Below are 25,597 nucleotides of genomic sequence, written 5' to 3'. Positions count from 1 at the left end.
GGGGGGCGAAAGCCCTAATAAGCAGGCATATACTGTACATAGAATGAAGGCTGTTGCTAAGCACATTGATTTGTGCTTCTTAGATTGTAAGCCGCCCTGAGTCTTCGGAGAAGGGCGGGATATAAATGGGATTAAAAATAATAAAATAAATAAATTAAATGAATGAATGAATGTAGACTGCAAGTAGATTCCATTGCTTACTTGACGTATTATTAGATAGCTGGCAAGGTGTAGTGGTGAAGGTGCAGGACCAGGAGTGATGCAAACTCTCGTTGCATTTTCACCTGTCCGCTGCGTGTCTCTCATCTCCCTGGTTTCCTTGAGTGCAGATCTTGATCAGGAAAATGTTCTCCCTCTCTGCAATAAAGGTGAATCTTAATTTTTCACCTCTCAAGTAAAGAGAGAGGAGGAAACAGAAAATCTCCTGATTCTGAAGTATTGAAAGCATAGAAAGGATATAGAAAGGAACTGGCACGCTAATTTGACTTTGTAGGAGCTGAGCCAATCAAATGCAAATCGAACGAACCACCGAAAAACAAAAGAATAATTTTTTTATATGGTAATTTTACTGCCAAACTTGTTCTCTAACTGCATTGCACGCTACCGTCTTGAATTGCTGTAATAAGATTGCATACTGCGCCTACAATATTTTTTTCCACGCTGGTTGTTTTCTGATCCCTGTTCGCCCCCCCCCCCAAAAAAACCCAGTTATTATAAAATTGTTTTATAATAATTTGTTGCCTCCTTTTGAATGCAGAACTAACTGTACTGGGCTGGAATTCCTCTAAAAATGTTATAATCACAGCTTTCTTGGTCCAGGCAGTCTTCTGTATCAGAATATATCAATTTATATGCTACCGTTTTCCTTTTTAAAAAGCACACTAATTGCTTCATTGCTGTTTTTAATATGCCGATTTCTTCATTGCTCAGCTTCATTGCACTTTTGGAAGGCCGTAATTGTCGCAATTTGGGTGGGTGGGTGAGTGGAAATACAGATGAAGAATACAGATGAGCGCCAGAGAATCGAGGCCTTTGAACTCTGGTGCTGGAGAAGACTCCTGCGAGTCCCTTGGACTGCAAGGCGATCAAACCGGTCAGTCCTAGAGGAGATCAACCCTGACTGCTCTTTAGAAGGCCAGATCCTGAAGCTAAAACTCAAATACTTTGGCCACCTAATGAGAAGGAAGGACTCACTGGAGAAGAGCCTAATGCTGGGAAAGGTTGAGGGCAAGAGAAGAAGGGGACGACAGAGAATGAGGTGGCTGGATGGAGTCACTGAAGCAGTAGGCCTGAGCCTAAATGGACTCCAGAAGATGATAGAGGACAGGAAGGCCTGGAGGAACGTTGTCCATGGGGTCGCGATGGGTGGGACATGACTTTGCAGCTAACAACAACAACAGGAAGGGCCACTCCAGTTCATCTCAGCTTCGATTTCATCACAGGGCATCAGGCTTTTGGCCCACTTCTCAGGCGAGCAACTTGGGTGGGTGGATGGGGAGTCAAGCTAAATTCAGTTGCAGGGGAGACAACCATGAAGTGTATGTGTAAAACAGGAAAGATGGTGGATTCACTGTTGCAATGCCTCTGCACATGGACAAAAGGCATATGCAGGTAGTCATTGACTTATGATCATAACTGAGCCCAACATTTATGTTGCTAAGTGAGACATTTGTTAAGTGAGCTTTGCCCCATTTTACAGCCTCTCTTGCCACATTACGTAAGTGAATCACTACAGATGATCAAAGGCCTGGAGACTAAAACATATGAAGAACGGCTGCAGGACTTGAGTTTGGCTAGTCTAAAGAAAAGAAGAAATAGGGGAGACAGGATAGCAGTGTTCCAGTATCTGAGGGGCTGCCACAAGGAAGGAGGGGGTCAGGTTGTTCACCAAAGAACCAGAGGGAAGGATGAGAAACAATGGTTGGAAGCTGATCAAAGAGTGAAGCAACCTGGAACTAAGGAGAAACTTCCCGACAGTGTGGACAATCAATAGCTTACCCCCAGGAATCGTGGGCATTCCATCACTGGAGATTTTCAAGAAGAGACTGGTCATTCACCTTTCTGAGATGGTATAGGTCAGGGGTCGGCAACCGGAAAAAGGCAAAGAGCCACTCAGAACCGGTTCCGTCACAAACACAAAAAAGTGGGAGCCGCAAAATGTGCACGCGCGTGCATGCACGCACGCGCATGCGCAAAACAAGGCAAAACGTGCACCAGCCCTGCCCCCATCCACCTCCAGTATGGATGGCTATGCGGCCTCTGCCAAAAGAAAAGCAGCCGAAGCAAGCCTCCCATTGAGAGAATGGGGCGGCGGAGGCTTGCATAAGGCGGATCCAGCCTCTGCCGGCAGACACGCTTGCAGCTTGCAGAATGGCGGATCGAGCCTCTGCTGGCGGCAGAGGCTTGCAGAGCGCGGATCCAGCCTCTGCCGCCGGCAGAGGCTGGATCCGCCGTTTTGCAAGCCGCCGCCGCCCCATTCTCTCAATGGGAGACTTGCTTCGGCTGCTTTTCTTTTGGCAGAGCCATCCATACTGGAGGTGGATGGGGGCAGGGCTGGTCCCGTGACAGCCAGTCGGGCAAGCAACACGAAGAGCGGCAGGGCTTTATTTTTGCACCGTGGAGCTCCCCCTCCCCCCAAACTCCCCCTCCCTCCCACTTCCCAGAGCTGAATACAGGGTATTAACCGGCGGCGGAGGCTTGCAGAACGGCAGATCGAGCCTCTGCCGGCGGAGTTTGGAGTTGGGTAAGGAAGCGCAAAATTCAGGAAGGAAAGCGGGGCGGCGGGCGAACGGGAGACCTGCCGACGTTTGGGGAGGTTTGGGGAGGTGCACGCCGGGGAAAAGGCTGGGAGAGGAGGGGGTCCGGGCTGGGGGGGAGGCAGAAGCGAGGGATCAGGACTCCTCCCGCTTGGCTGCTGCCGCCGCCGCCACCACTCCTACGGCCGCCGCCACCTGCTCTCTCGGCTGGTTGCTTTCTGCTTCTCTCACCTGCCCTGCCCCCCGCCTGCCCTCCTTCCTGCCTTCCTTCCCTCCGCCTCGCCTTCCCCGCTCCCGCGTTTTCCCTCTCCCCGCCTCGGATTCGGGGTGATTCCCCGGGAGAGGGCGATGGGATTCCAGCAAGCTTTCAAGCCTTCTCGGCGGTCTCTGGCACAGCTCAGGAAGCGTTTCTGTGCCGCCCGGCCGGAGCCTTTGCCTCCTTCCCTCCCCCAAGCGAGGCGTCCTTTTTCAAGTTGCAAAACCAAGCGGGGTGAAGCGGGCTGTCGGGAAAGACATTCAGGAGGGTCATCCTGGAGAGGAGAGGGAGCGGGAGAAGGAGGAGGAGGAGGTGATCGACTCGCCCGACCCAGTCCGGGCCGGCCAGCCCCGTAACATCCGAGCTTGCACCGCGGGCGGAGAGGCAGGAAGCCAAGAGGAAGAAGACCGCCAGGAAGCTGCCTCTGCAGCCGCCGCCTCCTCCTCCTCCGCCGCCGCCGCCTCTGTCTCTGCCGCTGCTAGGAAGGCTGCCGGTGCTGCGGCCGCCTCTGCCACTGCCTCCTCCGCCACCAGGGCCCGACCGGAGGTGTCGCCGCTGGAGGAGGAGGAGGCGGCAATGTCTTTCCCGACAGCCCGCTTCACCCCGCTTGGTTTTGCAACTTGAAAAAGGACGCCTCACTTGGGGGAGGGAAGGAGGCAAAGGCTCCGGCCGGGCGGCACAGAAACGCTTCCTGAGCCGTGCCGGAGACCGCCGAGAAGGCTTGAAAGCTTGCTGGAATCCCATCGCCCTCTCCCGGGGAATCACCCCGAATCCGAGGCGGGGAGAGGGAAAACGCGGGAGCGGGGAAGGCGAGGCGGAGGGAAGGAAGGCAGGAAGGAGGGCAGGCGGGGGGGGCAGGGCAGGTGAGAGAAGCAGAAAGCAACCAGCCGAGAGAGCAGGTGGCGGCGGCCGTAGGAGTGGTGGCAGCGGCGGCAGCAGCCAAGCGGGAGGAGTCCTGATCCCTCGCTTCTGCTTCCCCCCCAGCCCGGGAAGCCTCCTTCTCCCCCACCCCATCCCTCCCCCCCAGCCCAGACCCCCTCCTCTCCCAGCCTTTTCCCCGGCGTGCACCTCCCCAAACCTCCCCAAACGTCGGCAGGTCTCCCGTTCGCCCGCCGCCCCGCTTTCCTTCCTGAATTTTGCGCTTCCTTACCCAACTCCAAACTTTCTCTAGCGCCCCTGTGCTTTAGGAGGGGGAACCAAAGGCGGAGCCGTTTCTCTCTCTCCCCCCCCCCGCTTTTGCCGCTCCCCCACCCAACCAGTATCCCGCTTCTCCTTTCTCGGCAGCTTTGCAGATGGGCCACACACACACACACACACACACACACACACAAAAGCACAGAGAGTTCCCCTTCCCCTTGTACAGGAATGAAAGGCCCCCCGAAGGAAGCCCAGCCTCTTCACCGCACCGATCCGCTGAGGAGGAAAAAAGCTTATTTCTATTGCCACGTGCAAACTAAATTAAAACAACTTGGGAAGCTCGCCCGTGGGCTGCATTTAGAAGGATTTGGGGGCTTTTGTGATTTGCTTCGCCTACAAGTGCCTTAACCACGACTAGCCCATGGCTCCAATTCAACAAATTCCCCAAACAACGCAATTCCTTGCAGCGATGCGGACAAGAGGGAAAGGAAGCCCAGCGGCCGGACCGCGCTCCCGCCCTGCCTCCCCAAGGGCTCGTGCGCGTCCTAATGGCTTGCGCGCGGCCTCTCGGCCTCTCGCAAGGTTGCTGCCCCTCGTGAGCCCGCTGGCTCCGTCTCTCTCTCTCTCTTCCTTCCTCCCTCCCTCGGTCTCCCCATCCCCCTTTTCCGGCTCAGCCCCACTTCACCAGGAGACCAAAACGGGGACATCATGGCAGAGCGGAGGAGACACAGGAAGCGGATCCAGGTACCGGGCTGGCTTATCTCCTCCCTCTTTTCGCAACCGCTCTGCGGGATGAGTTTCCCTTTTCCTTCTGGCTCACCCCCCCCCCGCCAGGTCACCCTTCCCTCCTCCCCCTCCGCCTCCTCCGAGGCCGCCGCCAGTCAGCATCTCTCCTACCGTTTCTGCAGCTTTTCCGTTGCCCCCGCCGCCGCTCCCCCTTCCCCGCGGAGCCGGCCGCATCCAGCGCCTTCTTCCTCTGGAGGGGAAATCGTGGCCCCTCCAGTTCCCGCTTCTTTGGGTCAAGCGCCGCCTTGAAGGTTTGGAGAGCTGCGCGCGCACCTCCACCCGTTCGGAGAGGTGCGCGCGCACCAGGCGACTGGGAGCCGCAGGAGACGGCTCAAAGAGCCGCATGCGGCTCCGGAGCCGCGGGTTGCCGACCCGTGGTATAGGTTCTCCTGCTTGATCATGGGGCTGGACTAGAAGACCTCCAAGGTCCCTTTCAACTCTATTCTGTTCTTTTTTCCCCTGTCCTGTCCTGTTCTATTCATAGCAATAGCAATAACAATAACACTTAGTGCTTTAAGCCTTCTCTAAGTGGTTTACAGCATCAGCATATTTCCCCCCAACAATCTGGGTCCTTGTTTGACCGACCTCGAAAGGAATGGAAGGCTGAGTCAACCTAGAGCCGGTCAGGATCGAACTGCTGGCAGTGAGAAGTGAGTTAGCCTGCAATACTGCATTCTAACCACTGCACCGCCATGGCTGGCTTCTCCATTGACTTTGCTTGTCAGAAGGTCACAAAGGGTGATCACATGACCCTGGGACCCAGCAAAGGTCATAAATATGCACCAGTTGCCAAGTGTCCAAATTATGATCACATGACCCTGGGGATGCTGCAGTGGTTGTAAGTGTGAAAAACTTATAAATCACTTTTCAGTGCCGTTTTTGTAACTTTGGACGGTTACTAGATGAGCTATTGTAAGTCAAGGACTAGCTGTAGCTTATATTGCAATGCTGCATCTGCTATGCTGCCTATTCTGAACCTTCCTATGGATGCCAACACAATTTGAGGGGAAGAGACTCTTTCAGAGAAGTCTACTACTCCACAGTGCTCTTCCGAGCAATCTGACATTTCTCCATTCAGTTGTAGTTAAGGTGGACCTAGCCACATCCTCGCAGGCTCCACAACACCCTTTGGTTCAGGATGCAGGTGATATAAAGGAATCCCCTGAGATCTCAGCAATAAGTCATGGATCCTTTGGGGATTGGTCTTGTCCACCTTATCTATTCCCTGATCATTCTGGAGAGAAGCTGAAGGAGCATGTGAAGGATCATGACACAATGGCAGGACTTCATAAGCTGCATTGAAGACTTTTGAGGGCCACACAAAACTTGAACTTTTTCTTGTGGCCATTTAGCCAAAGAGAATTGATAGATGATTACACACATGCTCCTTTGAAAATGAAACAAGCATGAGTGGATGTCATGCTTGAGATTCTTCCCTCCCTCCAAAATCCTGAACAAGCTCTGATCATTACAATGATGTATTTTACCATGTTGGTTCTCAGTCACTTGATCCAAGAGGAATCTGGACTGGGATGTAAATGTCTGCAATGTGATTTTGCACACCAGTAAGAATGCTTAAACCAGGATGTCTAGAAATATTTATTTTTAAGAAAAACTGAATGAACCAAGCATCTTATTCCAGCACAATTCTCAACATGCCATGCAAATCTTTCTTATCTTCATTTTAATTCTGTTGTTGGTCTAAGATTTTTTAGAGTTTGCAATTGCAGTTAAACAACTAGGTCAAAAAATTTAAAAGGGAGGATTACATTATGGAGTGGAGGAACAATTGCCATCTCCGAAATAAGGATAACACAAGAATTTCACCTTCTGTCTATCAAAAGATGCTCCATTTTTCCTCACGCAGGACATTTTTAGCTTTTACTGTAGGTCTGAGTACAAGCATTTTAAAGTGTTGTTTCATTTATAGGACGTTGCTAAGGCAAGTGGGCACTAATTTTGTAAACATTTAAAAAAGAAAGATGGAAACCATGCAGATTTGGCTTGTAAATCTGACTAGGAGGAATTGTGAAATTGACTATTGGTTTGAAATTGACTAGAGAACAGGCCAAAGAGTAGGTGAGGAGAAGGTAAAATTCTGAGTCCATAGGTAACAAAAATATATAGTTTTTCCTTCCTTCTGTTCAAATCAAAGAGATAGAAGTAAAATAATGATAGTTTGAAGACTTATGAAAGATTCACTGGTGCATAAATGTGGCTCAGTAGCAAGCAAAGTGTCAATTTCAGGGCTATCTTTTCCCGAAGGCACATGGTAAGAATAACGATGAATTGAAAACAGACATTGATGGTAGCAATTTACACACTGAATAACAAAGAAGAAGAATTCTACCAAAGATTACACAAGAAAATACTGGAAATGGAGTACCAGAATATTTGTTTAGTAGGAGATTTTAATGCAATTGTAGATGGAAAGTTAGATTACAAGAATGGTAAAATAGGGGGAAAAGGAAGGAATATTTTGCCTAAGGCTTTTTTCAGAATGGCAGAAGAAATTTATATACAGGACATATGGAGAGAAATAAATCCTAAGAAATCCCAACATACATTTTAATCAAACAGCCACAAATCATGGTCCAGAATTGACATGATATGGATATCTCCTGAATTAAGAAGGGATATACAAGAAATTGAGAATAAAGATGACTTGAAGAGGAACAAAGAAAAAAGCAAGATGGGGTTTAAACCAATTCTTACTGAGAGAGAAAGAATTTATACAAAAAGCCATAAAGGAAATGGATTTTTTCTTCAAAGAAAATAAGAAAGAAGATACGTCACTCCAAAATGTCTGAGATACAGCAAAAGCATATTTTAGAGGAGTAGCCATAACCTATATGGCAAAAAAGATGAAAGACAAAAAGCAACAAGCTAAGCTCAAAGAAGAACTTACAAAATTAGAATTAGAATTACAAAGAGACCCACAACATAAAACTCTTAAAAAACAAATGGAGATAATAAAACACGAATTAAATCTAAAAGAAGCTGAAGAAATGGCTCAACAAATCAAAATAGCAAAACAAAACTTTTTTTGAAAATGCCAATAAGCCGGGGAGATGGTTGGCTTATAAATTGAAAAAAAGAAAGAGAGAAGAAATTGATAAACAAACTACAATATCTGAGAGGTGATCTACAATGTCAAAATGATGCAATAAAAAAAATAATAATTTTATAAAACACTTTATAATACAGAAGAAATTCCTCAGGAAAAAATAAGGCAATACTTAGAAAATGCTAAGTTACCAAAAATCTCAGAGAATTTCAAAAATATGCCAAATGGGAAAATAACAGTGATGGAGCTGACAGAAGCTATAAAAAGACAAAAAAAAAATGATAAGACAGCAGGCCCAGATGGGCTACAAATGTTTACAAGATACATTAATTTTACTAATGCAAGAAGTGTGTAATGAGGTATTACTAAAAGCCAAAATACCAAATACATGGATAGATGCCAATATTACGCTACTACCCAAAGAAGACACAGACTTGACCCTGATAAAGAACTACAGACCAATATCTCTACTAAATGTGGACTATAAAATCTTTGCTTCAATAACAGCAGAAAGACAAAAGAGATTCTTGATTGAATTTATACATTCAGACTAAAATGGATTTTTACCAAAGAGACAAATAAAGAACAATTTAAGAATAATTTTAGACACAGAAAGCCTTTGACAACATCAATTGGCAATTTATGGTTTAACAACTAAACCATATGGATTTCAGAGAAAAGTTTATGAATATAGTCCAAACAATTTATAATAGACAAATGGCTAAAATAATTGTGAATGGAGATTTCACAGAGAGCTTCAATATTAAAAAAAGGCACAAGACAAGGATGTCCGTTATCCCCACAATTATTTATCTTAACTTTGGAAGTGTTGAAGTGTCAGACAGGATCCAGAAATCAAAGGAATGGAGATAAAAGACGAAAAGTACAAACTACAAGCATTTGAAGATGACCTGGTATTTATACTGGAGGATCCATTAGACACAAGTCCTAAATTATTAGCAAAGATTAAAGAATTTGGAGAAGTAGCAGGACTGAAAATTAACAGAGAAAAGACTAAAGTTATAGTTAAAAATCTCACAGATAAACAAAAAAACAACAACCAACTATCAGTAAAAACAAACCTGCAAGTAAAAGTGCAACAATAAAAGAAGACAATTACGGTATGTAAAATTATTAAAACAAATAAAACTAGATTTGGAAAAATGGAAAAAGAATAGCGACAGCGAAAATGAACATTTTACCAAAACTACTCCTTTTATTACAAACAATACTGATAAAAATTGACAAGAAATTCCATGAAACAGTAAAATTGCTTCCAGAGAGGGGGATGTGAGGGCAGGTGAATGGATTTGTGAAGTACAGAGTCAACTCCTAACTGGATGAAAAGCAACAGAGTGTTCTTTACGGTCTCAAACACGTTCTTTTTGAGTATCTGTGGTTGCGCTAATGCCTGCCGAGTGTTTCCAACATTTGCCACCTGTTCTACAGTCTGTGTGTTTAGCTGCCTCTCTTGGCAAGAATCTGAACAACAGGCACCTCTCGTTATGGAAGGGTGTTTGGTAGGGTTCATTGTGTTTGTGTGTCGCTCCTTCCGACGCAACCTAAAAACCTATCTGTTTGAACAATCCGGTCTGGTCTGACGGGTTCTGTTTTAATTATTGTTTTAATGTAACTTAACTTCTGCATTTGGGCATTAGGGTTTAACTTATTTTCAATTTCTGTATTTGTACATTTTTGATTTTTATGTCACTGTTCACCACCCTGAGTCCTTGGGGAGAAGGGCGGTATACAAATCAAATAAATAAATAAATTTAGTTTGACCAAGGGTGGCGTAAGATGGGTTGTAAAGCTTCTGTAAGGAGGCTGGACCGTGGTGCTTCCATGAACTAGGTGGTCTTTTTCATATGGAGCCTATTTGAGATATTGAGAACTTCCCCTGGCTATTTCTACAAAATAAATAAAGTGCTACTGAGGTTCAACTAAACACAATCATGCCATCAAAGGGACCCCCAAGAGGAATTCTAGAAAAAATTCTCAAGCATCCTGAAAATCTCATACAAACGCAGAAACCTTTTTTGAAAAAACAACAAGGCAGATTTTGACAGCATTACTTAGGATCCTACGCATATACAACACCTTTTGAAGAAATAGAACAGTTTCTCATACCTGCCCGAAAAAACTTGCAGTAAAATTATCCAGGCTGTATTGCGCTCATATTTAATGTGGAGCCAAATTATTAATATGCACGTGTAGTTTTTAAGCTGCTCTTTGAATATTGCTCCAAGGGCTTTAAAAATATTTGAATAACCATCCTAAAATGCACATACTGTACATAAGCTAAGAGGAATTGTTTTGATTATTAAACAATTTATAAAGATTGTATTCTGTAACCGTTTGCAATATATAGGTGTCATAACATTCCAGGGATCATGAAAGGACAGATAATTAAAATGTGATGGCTGCCAAATTAAAACAAAGCAAGCATCTCTTTGACTCTTTGATGTTGGTTCCAAGCTTTTAGCTGCTTCTGTGAAAACTGCTGTATTGTCATAGGTGATGCCTCTGGGTATTGTCAGTTTGAGCAAAAGTCTAATAACATAAACGATCTTTAAAATAATTATCTCCTTTTACTTGAGTCATATTCAGTGGTGGGATTCAGCCAGTTTGCACCACTTTGGCAGAACCGGTAGCTAATTGTTTGTTGCCCAGGCCCAGAATGGACTTCCGGAAGCAGCATCCACACAGAGAACCAGTTGTTCACATATTTGAATCTCACCACTGGCCATATTGGTTGTCTGACTTTGTATTTTTTTTTCCTCCCACGCATGAATCTCACGGAGTTTTCTTTAGCAAGATTTGTTGAGGTGAAATAAGCAGTGATGCAAGCATTCCAACAAGTGAAACCATACTGTATATTCAGGTGTCTCTTATGCCAGAAATTTTCTGAGTCTTTTTCTCACAGGCTTAAAGTGGACCCAACAGGAGTAGGCGGGTCTGGATGGCTTCTGTACGGCAATTCTTTGACGTTGCGAGTTTGACACGTCTGCTATATTCTGTTGATGAAATAATATATTAATAATCAAGCTAAAGAATTTAAGAAATGCTGTTCTGGAGCTGAACAACAGATAGAGAGGAAGGTCTGTTGCTGATTTTTTTAAGGCTGTCCTACAACTTCAGGGTAGCAGCACATGCTTAAGAGTTGATGGGTGAAGTCTTGTCATTGTGAAGGGAAGTGTTGAACTATTTTTGACAAGCTGAATGTCATCACATGAGAAACTGAGAGGTGTAACTGCTGTTTGTTATGCTGTTTGTTATATCTATGAGGGAGCTTTGAAAAGTTGCTGCTCAGGATAGTTCATCATTTTGGCATTATCCATATGTGTGCTGTGGGGATGGAGTTACTTTTATTCTTACTTTCAGTGTCTTATGCGAGCATTGTCCAACTATTTCTGTACTATTCTAGGGGCTATAACATGGTTGCAAGATCTGGGTCTGCCTAATTTAATGAAGGGAAGGACTAGGGGTGACATGATAGTTGTCTTCCAGTACTTGAGGGGCTGTCACCGAGAAGAGTGGATCAATCTGCTCTCCAAAACACCTGAATGCAGGACAAGAAGCAGTGGATCAAAACTTATCAAGGGGAGATCCAACCTAGAACTAAGGAGAAATTTCTTGACAAGTGAGAACAATTAACCAGTGAAACAACTTGCCTTTAGAAGTTGTGGGTGTTCCATCACTGGAAGGTTTCAAGACAAGATTGGGTAGCCATTTGTCTGAAATGGTATAAGGTGTCCTGCTGAATGGGGTTGGACTAGAAAATCTCCAAGACCCCTCCCAACCTCTATTCTGTCCTGTCCTGTCCTTCCCTACCCTACCCTACCCTACCCTACCCTATCTTATCTTACCCTACCCTATCCTATCCTCTCCTCTCCTCATTCCCCCACAATGCCCTGGAGAAATGGAAAAACCCAATTCTGCATGGGTAACAATTTGAGAAGGAGAAATTGATGGCAAGTTGTTTTTTTTATGTCCAAAGGAAATAATTCTAAAGATTCAGTAACACAGCAGTATTTTCGGATTAGGCTCTCAAAATCTGTGGTCAGTTTATAATGGGTTCCCTTGAAGGTGGGACTCTCTTACTCCAGGGGCATTAACCAAGTCCTCATGGATAACATCTGATTAACTGGGTACCATCTCAACTCTAGGTCACAGCATAGAATGATGCCATGAAGCAAACATGTAAACAGAATGCATCCTCATCGCACTTCTTTCCCTATTCATGTACATTTTAAAGCCTCCTGATAAAAACTATCAGGTCTTCTGGCATCCTTGCTTTTAATGTATCCCGCCCGATCACAGACTTTTCTGCAATTAATAAAGCAACAATAGCCAGCCTCTTTCGCGAATTCTCTGGCTCTTTTCATTATCCATCTTAGCTATCTGATTTCTCTCTCCCTTTTTTGAAAGTTGCTTCTTCATTTAACCTTTCTGACTCTCCGTATGACTCTTGTCACCAGGGCTTTCAAGCGAAATTTTGTTTCTTGTGAATAATGCAATTGTTTAGTAATGTACAAGACTCTATTTTGCTTTCTTTCCCTTTTTTATATGCTGATCTTTCCTGATTGCTTGGTTACACATTATATCTTGGTCAACCCAAACATCTAGTGTTTAAAGTGTAGAAATTCACTCTGAATTTACTTTGGTTTTTGAATTATGTCTGAGGATTTTTAAATGAAAGTGGCTAATTTTTGTTAGATCCATGCAATATACCAATTGTAAACCCAGATTAACAAAACTACATTTCTATATTATTATAACATGCTATGCTATGAACAAGGAAATCATGTTATAGCTACACATAATGCTGTGCTTTACACAATTTGCTAAAATGACAGCTAGATTACCATAAATACTTAAGCACAAAGATCACAGTCCTTTTGAGCCTAATATAACCTCTGGCTTACTGAATATTCACTATTTAAACATTCCACTATTCAGTATAGATGGATTTATTTCCTTGAATTACAAAAATACTATTTCAATATTCAACTATTCAGTATAGCTGGATTTATTTCCTTGAATTACAAAATAAGAATCTGAAGATGGTGAATATTTGACATGCCCTGAAAACATTCTGAGAAGATTTTCCAAGAATTTTAAGGAGGTGGATGGATGCTGGTTTGTGTTTTTGTTAAGGAATGGGTGGGGGGAGTGGGGAAGAGACCACATTGGTTCTAAACTCAACCATCTTTTGAAAAAAGCAATTAATACCAAGCAGATGTTCTACCACGTGTTGACTCCTTCTCCGTTGTCAGAAATAATGGCAGCTTGACTTCCTGGTGGCAAGGCTCCATTGATGGCAGCCATTTCTTCTTCCAAAGCAGTCCCCAGTGTCGCTTTTGAAGAAGAAAACAGTCCGTTCTATTAAAAGGCTCCTTAAACTCCATGAAGATATATGCCAAAGAAACATAACAGACACCCCTTTCAATGTCCATGTTGCAAGGCTCTGAACGGAGACCAGATTACACTAGGGACATCTGCGTTTATTGCATCTTGTTCTCAATCTACTAACGGACCATGATGGAGCAGATAAATCCATTAATCAAGGGAAACCCAGACAGGCACCCAGGGATTTTGCTAGATTCTTGAGTGCACTTTTCTGCTTCTTTGCTAATGGATTTATGACACGTGCGGTAGGAATTTGATTGAATATTGCTGAACTTCTCTGGAGGATTATGATGGTTTATATCTTGCCTCTTCTATGCAAGTTTAGGGCATCCAGCATCAAATTCCATCTCCACAACAACTCTGGGAGGTTGGTTGAACTGAGGGACGGAGGCTCCCCCAATGGGCTTTCATGGCTGAATGAAGAGGAGTCTTTGTGATCAACTGGGGCTTCCTTGACTGAAAGGTCTGGAGGAAGGTTATTCATTTGACGGTCTCCTCAACTGTAGGCAACAGTTAGAGTGTAGGCAACAACTGATCTTGCAACATATCCCCTTTGTTCTTCTCTAAAAAATCTGGAGTCTCCTCAGAGTGGGCCAAGAGTTTCCAAGATTAGGGAGATGTGAGAAACTATTTCTGCTCGCTTTCTCCCAACAATCAGAAGCTGAAAGAGACCAGCAATATGACAAAAATCTATGCATACTACTGGACTCTCCTAAAAGCTGGGCATGCCAAAGCCACTCCTGAAGCTCCCAAGCCATGCAGAGTGCCATGCAGAGGCATTATGACAAGGGGTTTGGGGTAAATCTCTCATCTTCCACATTATCAGTTCTGCAGGAGGAGACTGAGTAGTCCCAAGTAGCCTGCTTGGAGGGCAGGGTTTGCAGGCCAACAGTTTTGAGGAGATACTTAGCTTAAAAGATAATCAAAGTGAAGCATTTATTGATGTGTGTGTGTGTGTGTAAGCATGTCTCTATGTACCTTCTGTTTATCTGATCCATCATCTGTCTTCTGTCTGTCTGTCTATCATCTTTTGTATCATCCATTCATCCATCCATCCATCTATCCATCTATCTATCTGTCTGTCTGTCTATCTGTCTAAGCATGAGGTATGCATTTGGATTTAACTGCTTACAATACTGCAGAGTTGTTGAAGGGAGACTGGCCAAGTCAAGGGAAAGAGTCCAACAAGGAAACAGTCTGGAATCGCTGTGTGGGCACAAGAGAGTGAAGTCCAACCCTCTTCAATGCCATTGAACCTTATCTAGTCTTACTCAGATGTAAGCTGTCAGTCTGCAAAAATTTCTGTGTACTGTATAGATGTGAGAAATGAAACTGCTAATTGAACTCTTCATGGGTAGACCTGGTTGTTTGCGCCTCACAAGGGTTCAGCCAACAAAGCAACATGTTTAAAAAGAGTTATCAATTCTCACAGCTCTCGCAGAATTGGAAAAGAAATTGAAAGTCTAGTACCAAGGTAGCTACAGTATGCAGCCTTTCACGGGAGAACAAGGAAAAGCATCTGAAAAACAATTTTAATGTGTAATTAAGTAGGTATTTTCCTGAAATTTTCTGGGAATACATTTTTTCCCCTCATTCTTTTCTAGGTCAATAACCTCTTGTTGTCTCTGAATATTTGTTAGATGGATTTCCATTTCCCCCTGTCTGCATTGCCTGTAAGAAAACAAAAGCAGGGCAATGAACTTAAATGTGATTTTCTGTTTTTTATTTTATGAATTTCAGGCTGAGGTAGAAAATAAGTGACCTCCTGTTTTGAACGAGGCTTTCTTTTTTATCTCTCTCCCCTTCTCAGCCTGTGAAAGCCAGGAGGTCAAGGCAGCAAAACAAGGACTGACAAGTTTAATTAAAATCAGCTAGTGCTATACCCATTTGGTAACCTTTACGGAGAAGGAGGAGATGAGAGATGCTGGGGGGAGCTTTACGAATACATTTTCACAGCTAGAAATTATGGAAGATACGGCTTTAACCTCAGATGATAAGGTGGACTGCAATTCCAGGGAACTCTTAATCTCTGATTATTTTTGCACAATGCAGTGAGCCAAGGAAGTTTAGTTAATGAACACTCTGCCATCTTACCTTATCGAGCACTGCATTTTAATTAAGGCTAGAGTCTTAACAGCAGAGCCTAAACCCCCAAACAGTTATTGTTTGGGTTTTCTGCAAATTGCACTTACCATCAGACACCTTCTGAGTTGCAAAAATGTCTCATTACATAGGAAGTCTCATTTGAGGAAATCTAGCATTATTCTGGGTTCAGACCAGTACTATACAAAACTATTCTCTGGCATTTTTCCGTTAGTTCTCAGTTTGTCTGATTAAAGGTAGTTTGCTTTTGAACTTGTTTTCAAAGGGAATTTTGGTGAAATTCTTATAGGTAGATGTTGATCTCAGACTTATGTAATGATAAGGATAACAAAGAGCTAAGCATATAAATATCTTGCCCTCCATTATAAAATTACCTCTTACTTGCCTGTAATTTAAATTTAAATTTAATTTTAATTCCATTTATATCCCGCCCTTCTCTGAAGACTCAGGGCGGCTTACAAGCTTAGCAGTAGCCTTCATTCTATGTATATGCCTGCTTATTGGGGCTTTCACACACACCCCAAGCGGCATTATTACAAAGTTAGCTCGGAAGGATGGAAGGCTGAGTCAACCTTGAGCCTGGTGGGACTCGAACCTGCACTAATTGCAGGCAGCTGGTGTTACTTAAGGAGGCATTAGCCCACTGCTCCACCAAGGCTCAGTAATCTTCCTGGTTTCTTACAAGTGCTGGTAGCCCTTGACTTTTCAACCATTCATTTAGTGATTTAGTTAAAAAAAGTGACTGATGGCTGTTTTTTACACTTACGACTATTGCAGCATCCATGTGGATATGTAATCAAAATTCAGACGCTTGGCAAATGACTCCTATGTGTGACGGTTGCAGTGTCTCAGAGTCATCTGATCATTTGCAGATCAGTTTGAGATGCAGACAGCACAAAACTCATCCCCCACAGCCTGCTCCTGTCTTCAACAGCAAAGGGACACAGGGCAGAAAACATCCTGCAGCCAAGGAGGCTTCACACCCATTTGCACTACTCAGGTGACCCTGAGGACACAGATAAACCTCCAGGTGGCCTCAACGACTCTGTAAAAGAAGGCAAATGACCAGCTGTCTACAAGGAATATAAATCCTTCCACTCCCCACTGTCTAGTCAGAGCTGAAGAAGCTTCTTGGATGAGAAGTGAACGTCTTCAAAAAACCCAAACAAACAAGGAAGTCCAGTTGCCTCCTGAAAAAGCACTGTCGGGGCAACCATGACCTGGATGACTGAGAATCTCCATAGATACTTGTACATTAAATCTTAAAAAAGATGCTTTAGAGGGAACTTCTCCCATGGCTGCTTGCCCAGCTGAAAAATGAGTAAAGTCAGGAAAATTTCAGAAAAATAGACATGTCACAGAAAATAATATTGTTGCAGAACCTTCAGCCACCTCAGACAATAAAGGAAGGTTATATAATACCACCAGAACTTCAAAAGAAATTATTAAGTGTTTGGAGAACCAAGTTAGGAACACAGAAGAGTTTATACCTGGGAAGAAAATGGTTGAGAAATTGAAAGGCAGATTTTGGTGAAGATGACATGCCTAATTGAAAAAGACATCAGAATTGGGACAGGATTAACTTTGGGTCCTAGAATACATCATGTCGACAAGCAACTTCTTTCCACTCTGCTTTCAGGCATTTAAATCACAAGGTTGACGAGCCCACAGTTCCTCTCTTTTATTTTTATTGTTTGTGTTGAGTCTTGTTTTGCAAGAGTTGCGATGGTCTGGGTTGTTCTCCTTGGCCTTCTCCTTCCATCTCCATTGCCCAATATCCCAGAAGATCATTCTCTACTTGAAGATAGCGGAAAGGCCATTCAATTCAAATTCAGTTCAAAAAGAAGGATTTATAATGGGTGTCCAACCTTGGCAACTTTAAGACTTATGGACTACGTGGCTGGCTGGGGAATTCTGGGAGTTGAAGTCCACAGATCCTAAAGTTGCCAAAGTTGGACACCCCTGCTGTAAATCCTTCTTTTCGAACTGAATTTGAACTGGATAGCCTTTATAAACATCCTTGGTTTATAAACACCCCTGGTTTATAACAAGAGTTACATCTGGGATTTCCACCTCTGCATGTTAGCATCTGAAGATTGTGGAGGCACAATCGCACACACATACACACACATTTCATACTCTACTTATCCAAAGGCTCACAAGGTTTGCACGTCACTTCCCCAAAAAGAAGCTTCTTTGTCTCCTGTGCTTTCTGATCTCATGACATTTTATGCATTGTGTTTCAAGGAACATAACTCAACTCACACAGAGTGACTCCAGCTGGGTTTTATAACCCTGAAACTATTTCTATTTTTTTCCCCTAAACCAAAAGTGGACATTTCTTTTTGTGTCCATTGCTGCATTAGTTCAGAGTCCATGCTGCATAAAGAAAACAGTGGCTGGAACCAGAACTCAAAGTGGGTGGAGCCATTATTTTTTCTTTCTTTCTTTCTAACATACCCTTATTTTTCTTTCTGAGGTTCTTTTTTGCCTCCCTCCCAAGCCGTAGAACCGTTTACCAGCAATCTGAGTTCATCTCACAGGGTTATTTGCAAACGAGACTGAGGTCTGCAGATTGTCCACCCCTCCCTTTAAACCTTTGCCAAAATGTTCTCCTCCTACCAGTTAGATGATATATGTCTCTTTCATCTTCAGAGGATCTGGTGCCAGACAAGCCATTTTGGTAGCATTAGACATATCTTTCATTGCATTAAGATTCTTTATTGTGATGTTTTAGGGGAAGAAGGCCTTGGCTTCGGTAAAAGCACTACAGAAAATTCATCTTGATACAATTAAATGATGGTTCAGAGCAGGCTAGAGTTTGTTTACCAATTTTTCATGTTTTATTGATGCAGCGGCAATATAGCGGGAGAAAAATGCAAATGAACAGAAGCATAAATAATTAAATGCCTTAAGTAAGTTAGCCAAAACATCCAGTTCTAGAAATCAGATTAGGAAATTTCTTTTTGAAATCCATAACAATGAAACCTGAGCAAAGCAAAACATATTGGGGCTCACAGATTTTGTCTTAGGAGGGAAAAAATTATTCCCTCATTATTTCATTGTCTAACGAACTTACTACATTTGGATGCCTTTTATAGATTCTGCAGATAAGATCCATAATTTCTCCCTCAAAGTCTTATCTTAAAGGAGAGCAACAACGAAAATTGAGATTTTTGCTCATTCTTGAAAAAAAAAAAAGAAAAATGTCTCAAAACTACCCCGGTGTTCTTTAGCTGTCAGACTTTTGGGAAACTCTGTAATTGCCCATTTTAGAACAAATGGCTTCAGCTGTTATTTGGCACAGATAAAAGATTCAGCTATTTTCCCCTTCATATATTGAGATTGTACGAAATCTGTTTGATAAAGTCATTCACGTGAATTCATTGCATGTATAATGTTGGTGCTCTTATTATCCGGATAGGAAGCTGGAAGGGCTACGTAAACCTTTTTATACAAGAACCAGAAATGTGTATTCTATTTAAAGAGGAGCAAATTTCTATTCTGAGATGAATTAGTCAGGTAGAACATCTGAGCACAGCATCCAAGAAAAGAGTAATATCATGCAAATGTACAGAACAATAAATGAGTCGAGAGAAAAGTAGCTAAATTCAAGCCATCCAGAGAGGGAAAAAAATTCCCCACTGAGTTTGTAGCTAAATAAATGTAATTATATGTGAAGATGACCTTGAGAGATGGGCAGAGAAAGAAATTTAGAAAGAATCCACCATAACTTGCCAGGCAATAAAAAGTGACAGCAGGAGAATTGTACTTTTGGACTTGCAAGATTCTGTTAAAGTTATTTTACAATAAAGTAGATTTAATTCACCTTGTTGTGATTCTAGTCTGCTTGGGAGGCTGACAGTCAGTCTTGCAAGTCTGAAAGTACAAATCTCTTTTTTCCATGTTACAATTTAGGGCAGATGCTTTTTAAGTTTCTTTCCCTGATGTTATTCAGCTGTGGGCTCCGCCTCCTTGCCTACCTTTCATCTGGCTGTTCCTGAGGCAGTCTCTCTTCTTCTCCTCTCCCAAGGTCATTCACACATATAAATGGTTTGATCCAGAAAGTGGAAGCCAAATTTTTTAACTGGAAGGAGCTGTTGCGACGGCATCACTTTGTCATTGTGCCAGCTTCACTGCTTTAAAGTTAGTTCTGAGATCCAGTTTCAAACTACTGCAATGATTTTCAACTTATTCTCTGCATACAGTATGTTTGTATGTACATGAGAAAGGATTAAAACATGAATCTTCCTTTCAGATTTTCAGATTTGCCTGTTTTTCCCCAATCCTTCTGGCTTTTTAGAAATTGCTCAAACGAGCTCTTCCAGAAGGGTTTTGAGATTAATTAATTTTGTGCAATTAGCATGGGATACCAATGAAATATATATATATATATATAATCAGCCCAGGTTCGAATCTCAGAAGGGTATGGCTGACTGATGAAAACTAATAAGTTTGAAATGCATATCAGTCTCCCTTAATTCTTTGTTAGCAATTTAAAATTTACACACATATATATGTGTGTGTGTGTGTGTGTGTGTGTGTGTGTGTGTGTGTATTCGGGTCTTTTCCCGTGTAAGATTAAGGGTGTCTTGGTGACATTTCAACAAGGTCCCACTCGTCATCTTTAGGCTGGTGTCTTCGGCTTCGTGCTTGTGCAAAGTGGTATAAAACGGCTGAATCCCACCACTGAGTAGAACCAATCCTACGTGTAAAGTGCAGATTACTGAGTAGTACTTGGCTGTGAAGAGAGAGATATATAGTCAGATTGATCTGATAATACCATTTTAAGATAAATCAGAATGACCAGGGTATTTAATAAAAAGTGGAAATAATAACTGCTGGCATGCTCCTGCATAGAGGGGACAATACAGCATAATGGGTTCCGATGATTAAATTATTCCACTACCACGTAGACATAGTCTTTGTTTGAAGGAGATTTTTTTTTGTATCTTCCTTCAGTGACGGCTGTAGGTGGGGGCACTGAATCTGGCTAAAGCAAGGGACCTTCTGAATTTGGGGATCGTTATGCAACTGAGATACCTGGCTGATTGAAGAGGGTGCGCAGAGGGCCTCAAGAAGCTGTTTCTGGCTAGGGCTGAGAAGTCAGCTTGTGGCTCTAAATCAGCTAGAGCAGGGGTCCCCAACCTTGGCCACTTTAGGACTTGTGTACGTCAGCTCCCAGAATTCCTCAACCAGTCCACAAGTCCTAAAGTGGCCAAGGTTGGGGACCCCTGAGCTAGAGCATGTTAGATAGATAGCACAGGCCTTCTCTGAAAGGCTGACAGAAACTAAAATGGTCTCACCGCTTAACTGCACAATATAAAAGAGAAGGTGGAAAATTGGAAATATATTTGCTGAAGAATATTCTCAAAAGACAATGAACTGAGCTAAATGCAAGAAAACCATCTTGCATCTAGCACTAAACTCAGAGGCAAAGACTCTCTTTCTTGGGGCTGAATTCTCAGATTTTGCTGCTTCTCTGCAGCACCATGCTAAAATGTTTTCAAATAATCCTTTCAAAAAAATCTCGATTCCTTTGCGTCAATAGGGGCCTATCAGAGAAAACTAACATATTCAGGAAACGCATCCAAACCCTGAAAGTATAAACCATTTTGTCCTCTCCCCCCCCCCCCCCCCCGTTCCCATCTAACGCACATACATTTATTTTTGTTTAAATTGAACACACAGGGGAACATGCAAATATAAATGTCTTTCTGGCACAGGGGAAAGAAACCTGAGGTTTTTATCCTTGCAAGGCAGTTTAATCCTCCTGTTGCAATTGCTAAATTATGATCTGCTGTTTCATTCAAGTGGTATGTTTGCCAAGCAGGTGATCTGAAGCAACAATCCAAGTAGCATTGCAAACTCTTTCCGTGTCTGCCTAGTCCTGTCTTCCTTTTTAACAGCATGTCGCTGTCATTCTGTCATTTGCAGTTGTGGCAATAAAACACCAATGCCAGGCCCAAAGAATCAATGCCTATCAGACATTCCAAAATCTGCTGTCTCTTTGCATTCTGGGAAGGAGCCCCTCCCTCCTGTGAGTCCAGACTACATTCCATCACACCACTTCTTTACCTTTGCTTTCGGTCCACATTCCGGATGGAGAGGACCATTGGTTTGAAAGAGGGGAAAAGAGACCATTTATGTTAACATTGAGCTGGGGTGGTGGTGTGTAAGACGCCTCCTCTCTCCTGTCTGCAACGCAGCCCTTGCAGCAGTTCCAAGAAGATCCCACTCCCATTTGCACTCCGATACAGGTGACTCTGAGGGCACAGGTAAATCCCCAAGTGGCCTCAAGAGCTCTCATGGAGATGACTAATGACCAGATGACTGTAAAGAAATATGATCCTTCCAAACCATCAGCCCCTCCGGTCATAAGTAATCCTTCCATTGCTCCCATCATCCTGCCATAACTGATGAAGCTTCTTGGAAGAGAAGCAGAACATCTTCCTCAAGGAAAAAAAAACAGTCCAGTTGTCTTTTGAAGAAAAAAAACACACCTTTGAGCTTACTGATGCTTCTAATCCATTCTGTGCTTGATGGGAGATGGGAGAAAAGTTGAGAGGCAGAGCAATGTAGGGCTGAAAGTTCTTGACTAGGAGACCCAGATTCTAATCTCTCCTCGGCCTTGCAAGCTTCCTCAGTGGCTTTGGGCTCGTCCTTCTCTCCCATCCAATCCTACCACTCAGTATAGTTATTGTGAGGAAAACAAATAGACCAGATGCCATTGTGAGGTCATGAATGAAAGGCAGGCTTTAGAAATCATATAAATAAGTATATAAATCAGTGAGCAATTCATCCAAGCTTTTGCTTAGAAATGCTAGTTTTTGATGTCTGAAGAGGTTCCTTCCATTCTCACAAAAACCAGGATAGTTTTTGTCTTCCTTCCTTCCTTCCTTCCTTCCTTCCTTCCTTCCTTCCTTCCTCCCTCCCTCCCTCCCTCCCTCCCTTCCTTCCTTTTCCTTCCTTCCTTCCTTCCTTCCTTCCTCCCTCCCTCCCTCCCTCCCTCCCTTCCTCCCTCCCTTCCTTTTCCTTCCTTCCTTCCTTCCTTCCTTCCTTCCTTCCTTCCTTCCTTCCTTCCTTCCTTCCTTCCTCCCTCCCTCCCTTCCTTCCTTCCTTCCTTCCTTCCTTCCTTCCTTTTCCTTCCTTCCTTCCTTCCTTCCTCCCTCCCTCCCTCCCTTCCTTCCTCCCTTCCTTCCTTTTCCTTCCTTCCTTCCTTCCTTCCTTCCTTCCTTCCTTCCTTCCTCCCTCCCTCCCTCCCTCCCTCCCTTCCTTCCTTCCTTCCTTCCTTTTCCTTCCTTCCTTCCTTCCTTCCTTCCTTCCTTCCTTCCTTCCTTCCTTCCTTCCTTCCTTCCTTCTTTAAAATACTGCAACTCAAACCTAAAGAAAAATTTCAGGTGGGATTGGACCTAAAATAAAGCGGCAGGTGGGCTCCCACTTTAAACATCTCGTACGGCTCATGCCAGTTGAGTAAGAATATTAGGAATGGGATTATGTGCATGGGAGGGTAAAGCAGTTTTCTGCTCCTTTTCTTTTGGAGGATGATTCTTAAACCCACTTTTTTTTTTTAGAACTACTGGCAAATTCATATAGCAAGGTAAACCTTGAATGCCTCTCTGCCTTTGCAGCTCTTTGAGATCAAAATTGTTGAGCCTTGGTGGAGCAGTGGGCTAATGCCTCCTTAAGTAACACCAGCTGCCTGCAATTAGTGCAGGTTCGAGTCCCACCAGGCTCAAGGTTGACTCAGCCTTCCATCCTTCCGAGGTAGGTAAAATGAGGACCCAGATTGTTGGGGGCAATTAAGCTGACTTTGTAATAATGCCGCTTGGGGGTGTGTGAAAGCCCTAATAAGCAGGCATATACATAGAATGAAGGCTACTGCTAAGCTTGTAAGCCGCCCTGAGTCTTCGGAGAAGGGCGGGATATAAATGGAATTTTTAAAAAATGCAATGGTAACCTAGATCAAAATATAAGGCAGTTGGGTTTTACCTTTAGGAAGTGGAGGACCATGGACTAAAGCGTGCTAATAAGAGGCACGGCTGACCCAGAAACATGGCACAGAATGCTGTTGGACTTAGAATGAATGACCTTGTTTCAAATGCAAAATGGCTCATTTGCAGAAGCTGAGTTTCAGGCAATCCAGAACCACTTCCCTTGCAAAAATTACTTGTTCGTTGTGTTTTGGCTGGCTCAGAGAATATCTCTTCCAATTAAATCAAACTAAACAAAAGAGACTGTGAAGCACCCAAAGCAAGAGACTGAAGGCTGAAAAGTTGCTTTGCTCCACTATTAACTGTTGTTAGCATGGAGGGTATTCATAGATTGCAATCTGAAATGCCGTATATGCTATATGATCAAATCTCTGTCTCCAGTCTGGAAATGAAATATTACCGTAAAGGCACGCAAGCTGTAGCAGACGGTGTACTGATAGCATCAAGATTCCCAAGGGTGAGGAATGAAATGGGGAAAAAAATCAAATACATCTCTGATGGTTAATTAACAAATTGGTGATTATCCTGTTCAGAACAATGCAAAATAGGGTTCTCCCCATCCAGCTAAAATTAATTAATTCCAAGTGCTGCTTATCCCAGTGAAAGAATTTAGTGGCTTTGATATACTTTCCTGTGGCAAGTAAAATCATGTAACAATTGCTATGGTATGTACTTTAACTTGGTATTTATTTATTTATTTACATGGAATTCATGTGAAGAAAACATGACATTTTTTTTCATAGATATTCAAACAAGAAAATTAAACTTTTCTTGTCTCTATGTTCAGCTATCTGAGTTTATGGTGGCTCAGTGGTTAGAATGCAGTACTGCAGGCTACTTCTGCTGACTGCCGGCTGCCAGCAGTTTGATTCTCACCAGCTCAAGGTTGACTCAGCCTTCCATCCTTCCGAGGTCGGTAAAATGAGGACCCAGATTGTTGGGGGCAAATAGGCTAACTCTGTAAAATGCTTAGAGAGGGGCTGTAAAGCGCTGTGAAGCGGTATATAAATCTATTGCTATCTTCCTTCCTTCCTTCCTTCCTTCCTTCCTTCCTTCCTTCCTTCCTTCCTTCCTTCCCTCCCTCCCTCCCTCCCTCCCTCCCTCCCTTTTGTGGTGGCACAGGGGTTAGAATTCAGCATTGCAGGCTGACACTGCCCACTGCCAGCAGTTCGATCCTGACTTGCTCCAAGGTTTACTCCGCCTTCCCTCTTCCCGAGGTCGGTAAAATGAGGACCCAGATTCTTGGGGGCAAGATGCTGACTTTGTAGAGAAGGCTGTAAAAATCACATCCTCGAGGTTTGTTACCCAGAAAACAGGCTGGGAATTTAAGCTCTCCCTCAAACCTAAGAGAGCTGTCGCAATCTAAGCCGTAGGGCAAAACTTGGCTTTGGTGTTCTTTGCAAAGGCTTGGTTCATTGAAAAAAGGCTCCTTGGTTTTCCTCCACAGAGTCGGAAACATGCAAGCAAAGTTCGGCTTTACTACATGCTCCACCCGATTGATGGAGGGTGTCCTGCAAAGAAGCTTCGGTCAGAAAACGTGAGTATTCTTTTGTCTGTTACTTACCCAACACGGACCCAGATTGGATTTCCTAGCATTCATACCTGCAAAAACATTTAGAGATGGACAATACAGAAGGGGTAGTAGAATCTACTGTACTTGAAGCATCAAAGATTGCACAGTCTGACCCAACGTTTAAAGCAAAGTGGTTTCTTGTGCATGGGTTAAATGCCTATGGAGATTCTCAATCATCCAGGTCATGGTTATCCCAATGGTGCTTTTTCCAAAAGACAACTGGATTTTCTTGTTTGTTTGTTTGTTTGTTTAAAAAAAAACATCTATGGAGATTCTCAGTCATCCAGATCATGGTTTTCTTTGAAAATGTTTTGCTTCTCATCCAAGGAGCTTCTTCAGTTCTGACTGACTAGTGGAGAAGGGAAGGATTTATATATATATATATCTTCCATTCCCCACCTATCAATTAGAAATGAAGAAGCTTCTTGGATTGAGAAGCCAGATGTTTTCAAAGAAAGAAACCAAGAAAGTCCAGTGGCCTTTTGGAAAAAGCATCTATAGGACTGTGACAAATAT

General features: G+C 43.3%; 1 protein-coding gene across 1 annotated transcript in view; it reads left to right on the top strand.

Annotated features, from left to right (window-relative positions):
* The window catches only part of ZMAT4 (zinc finger matrin-type 4), a gene marked incomplete at both ends in the record, with an annotated part of 97,099 nt that overhangs the window by 3,629 nt on the left and 67,873 nt on the right, over nt 1-25,597 (top strand). Inside the window, one exon of the mRNA XM_083368482.1 lies at nt 24,956-25,045. Coding sequence (XP_083224608.1) covers nt 24,956-25,045 — 90 coding nt within the window. The remainder of the gene's footprint in view (nt 1-24,955; nt 25,046-25,597) is intronic.

The sequence above is a fragment of the Vipera ursinii genome (assembly GCF_947247035.1).
Source record: "Vipera ursinii genome assembly, chromosome: 8".
Taxonomy (NCBI): domain Eukaryota; kingdom Metazoa; phylum Chordata; class Lepidosauria; order Squamata; family Viperidae; genus Vipera; species Vipera ursinii.
The sequence above is the reverse complement of the archived record's forward strand: the minus strand, read 5'-3'. Positions and strand labels throughout refer to the sequence as shown.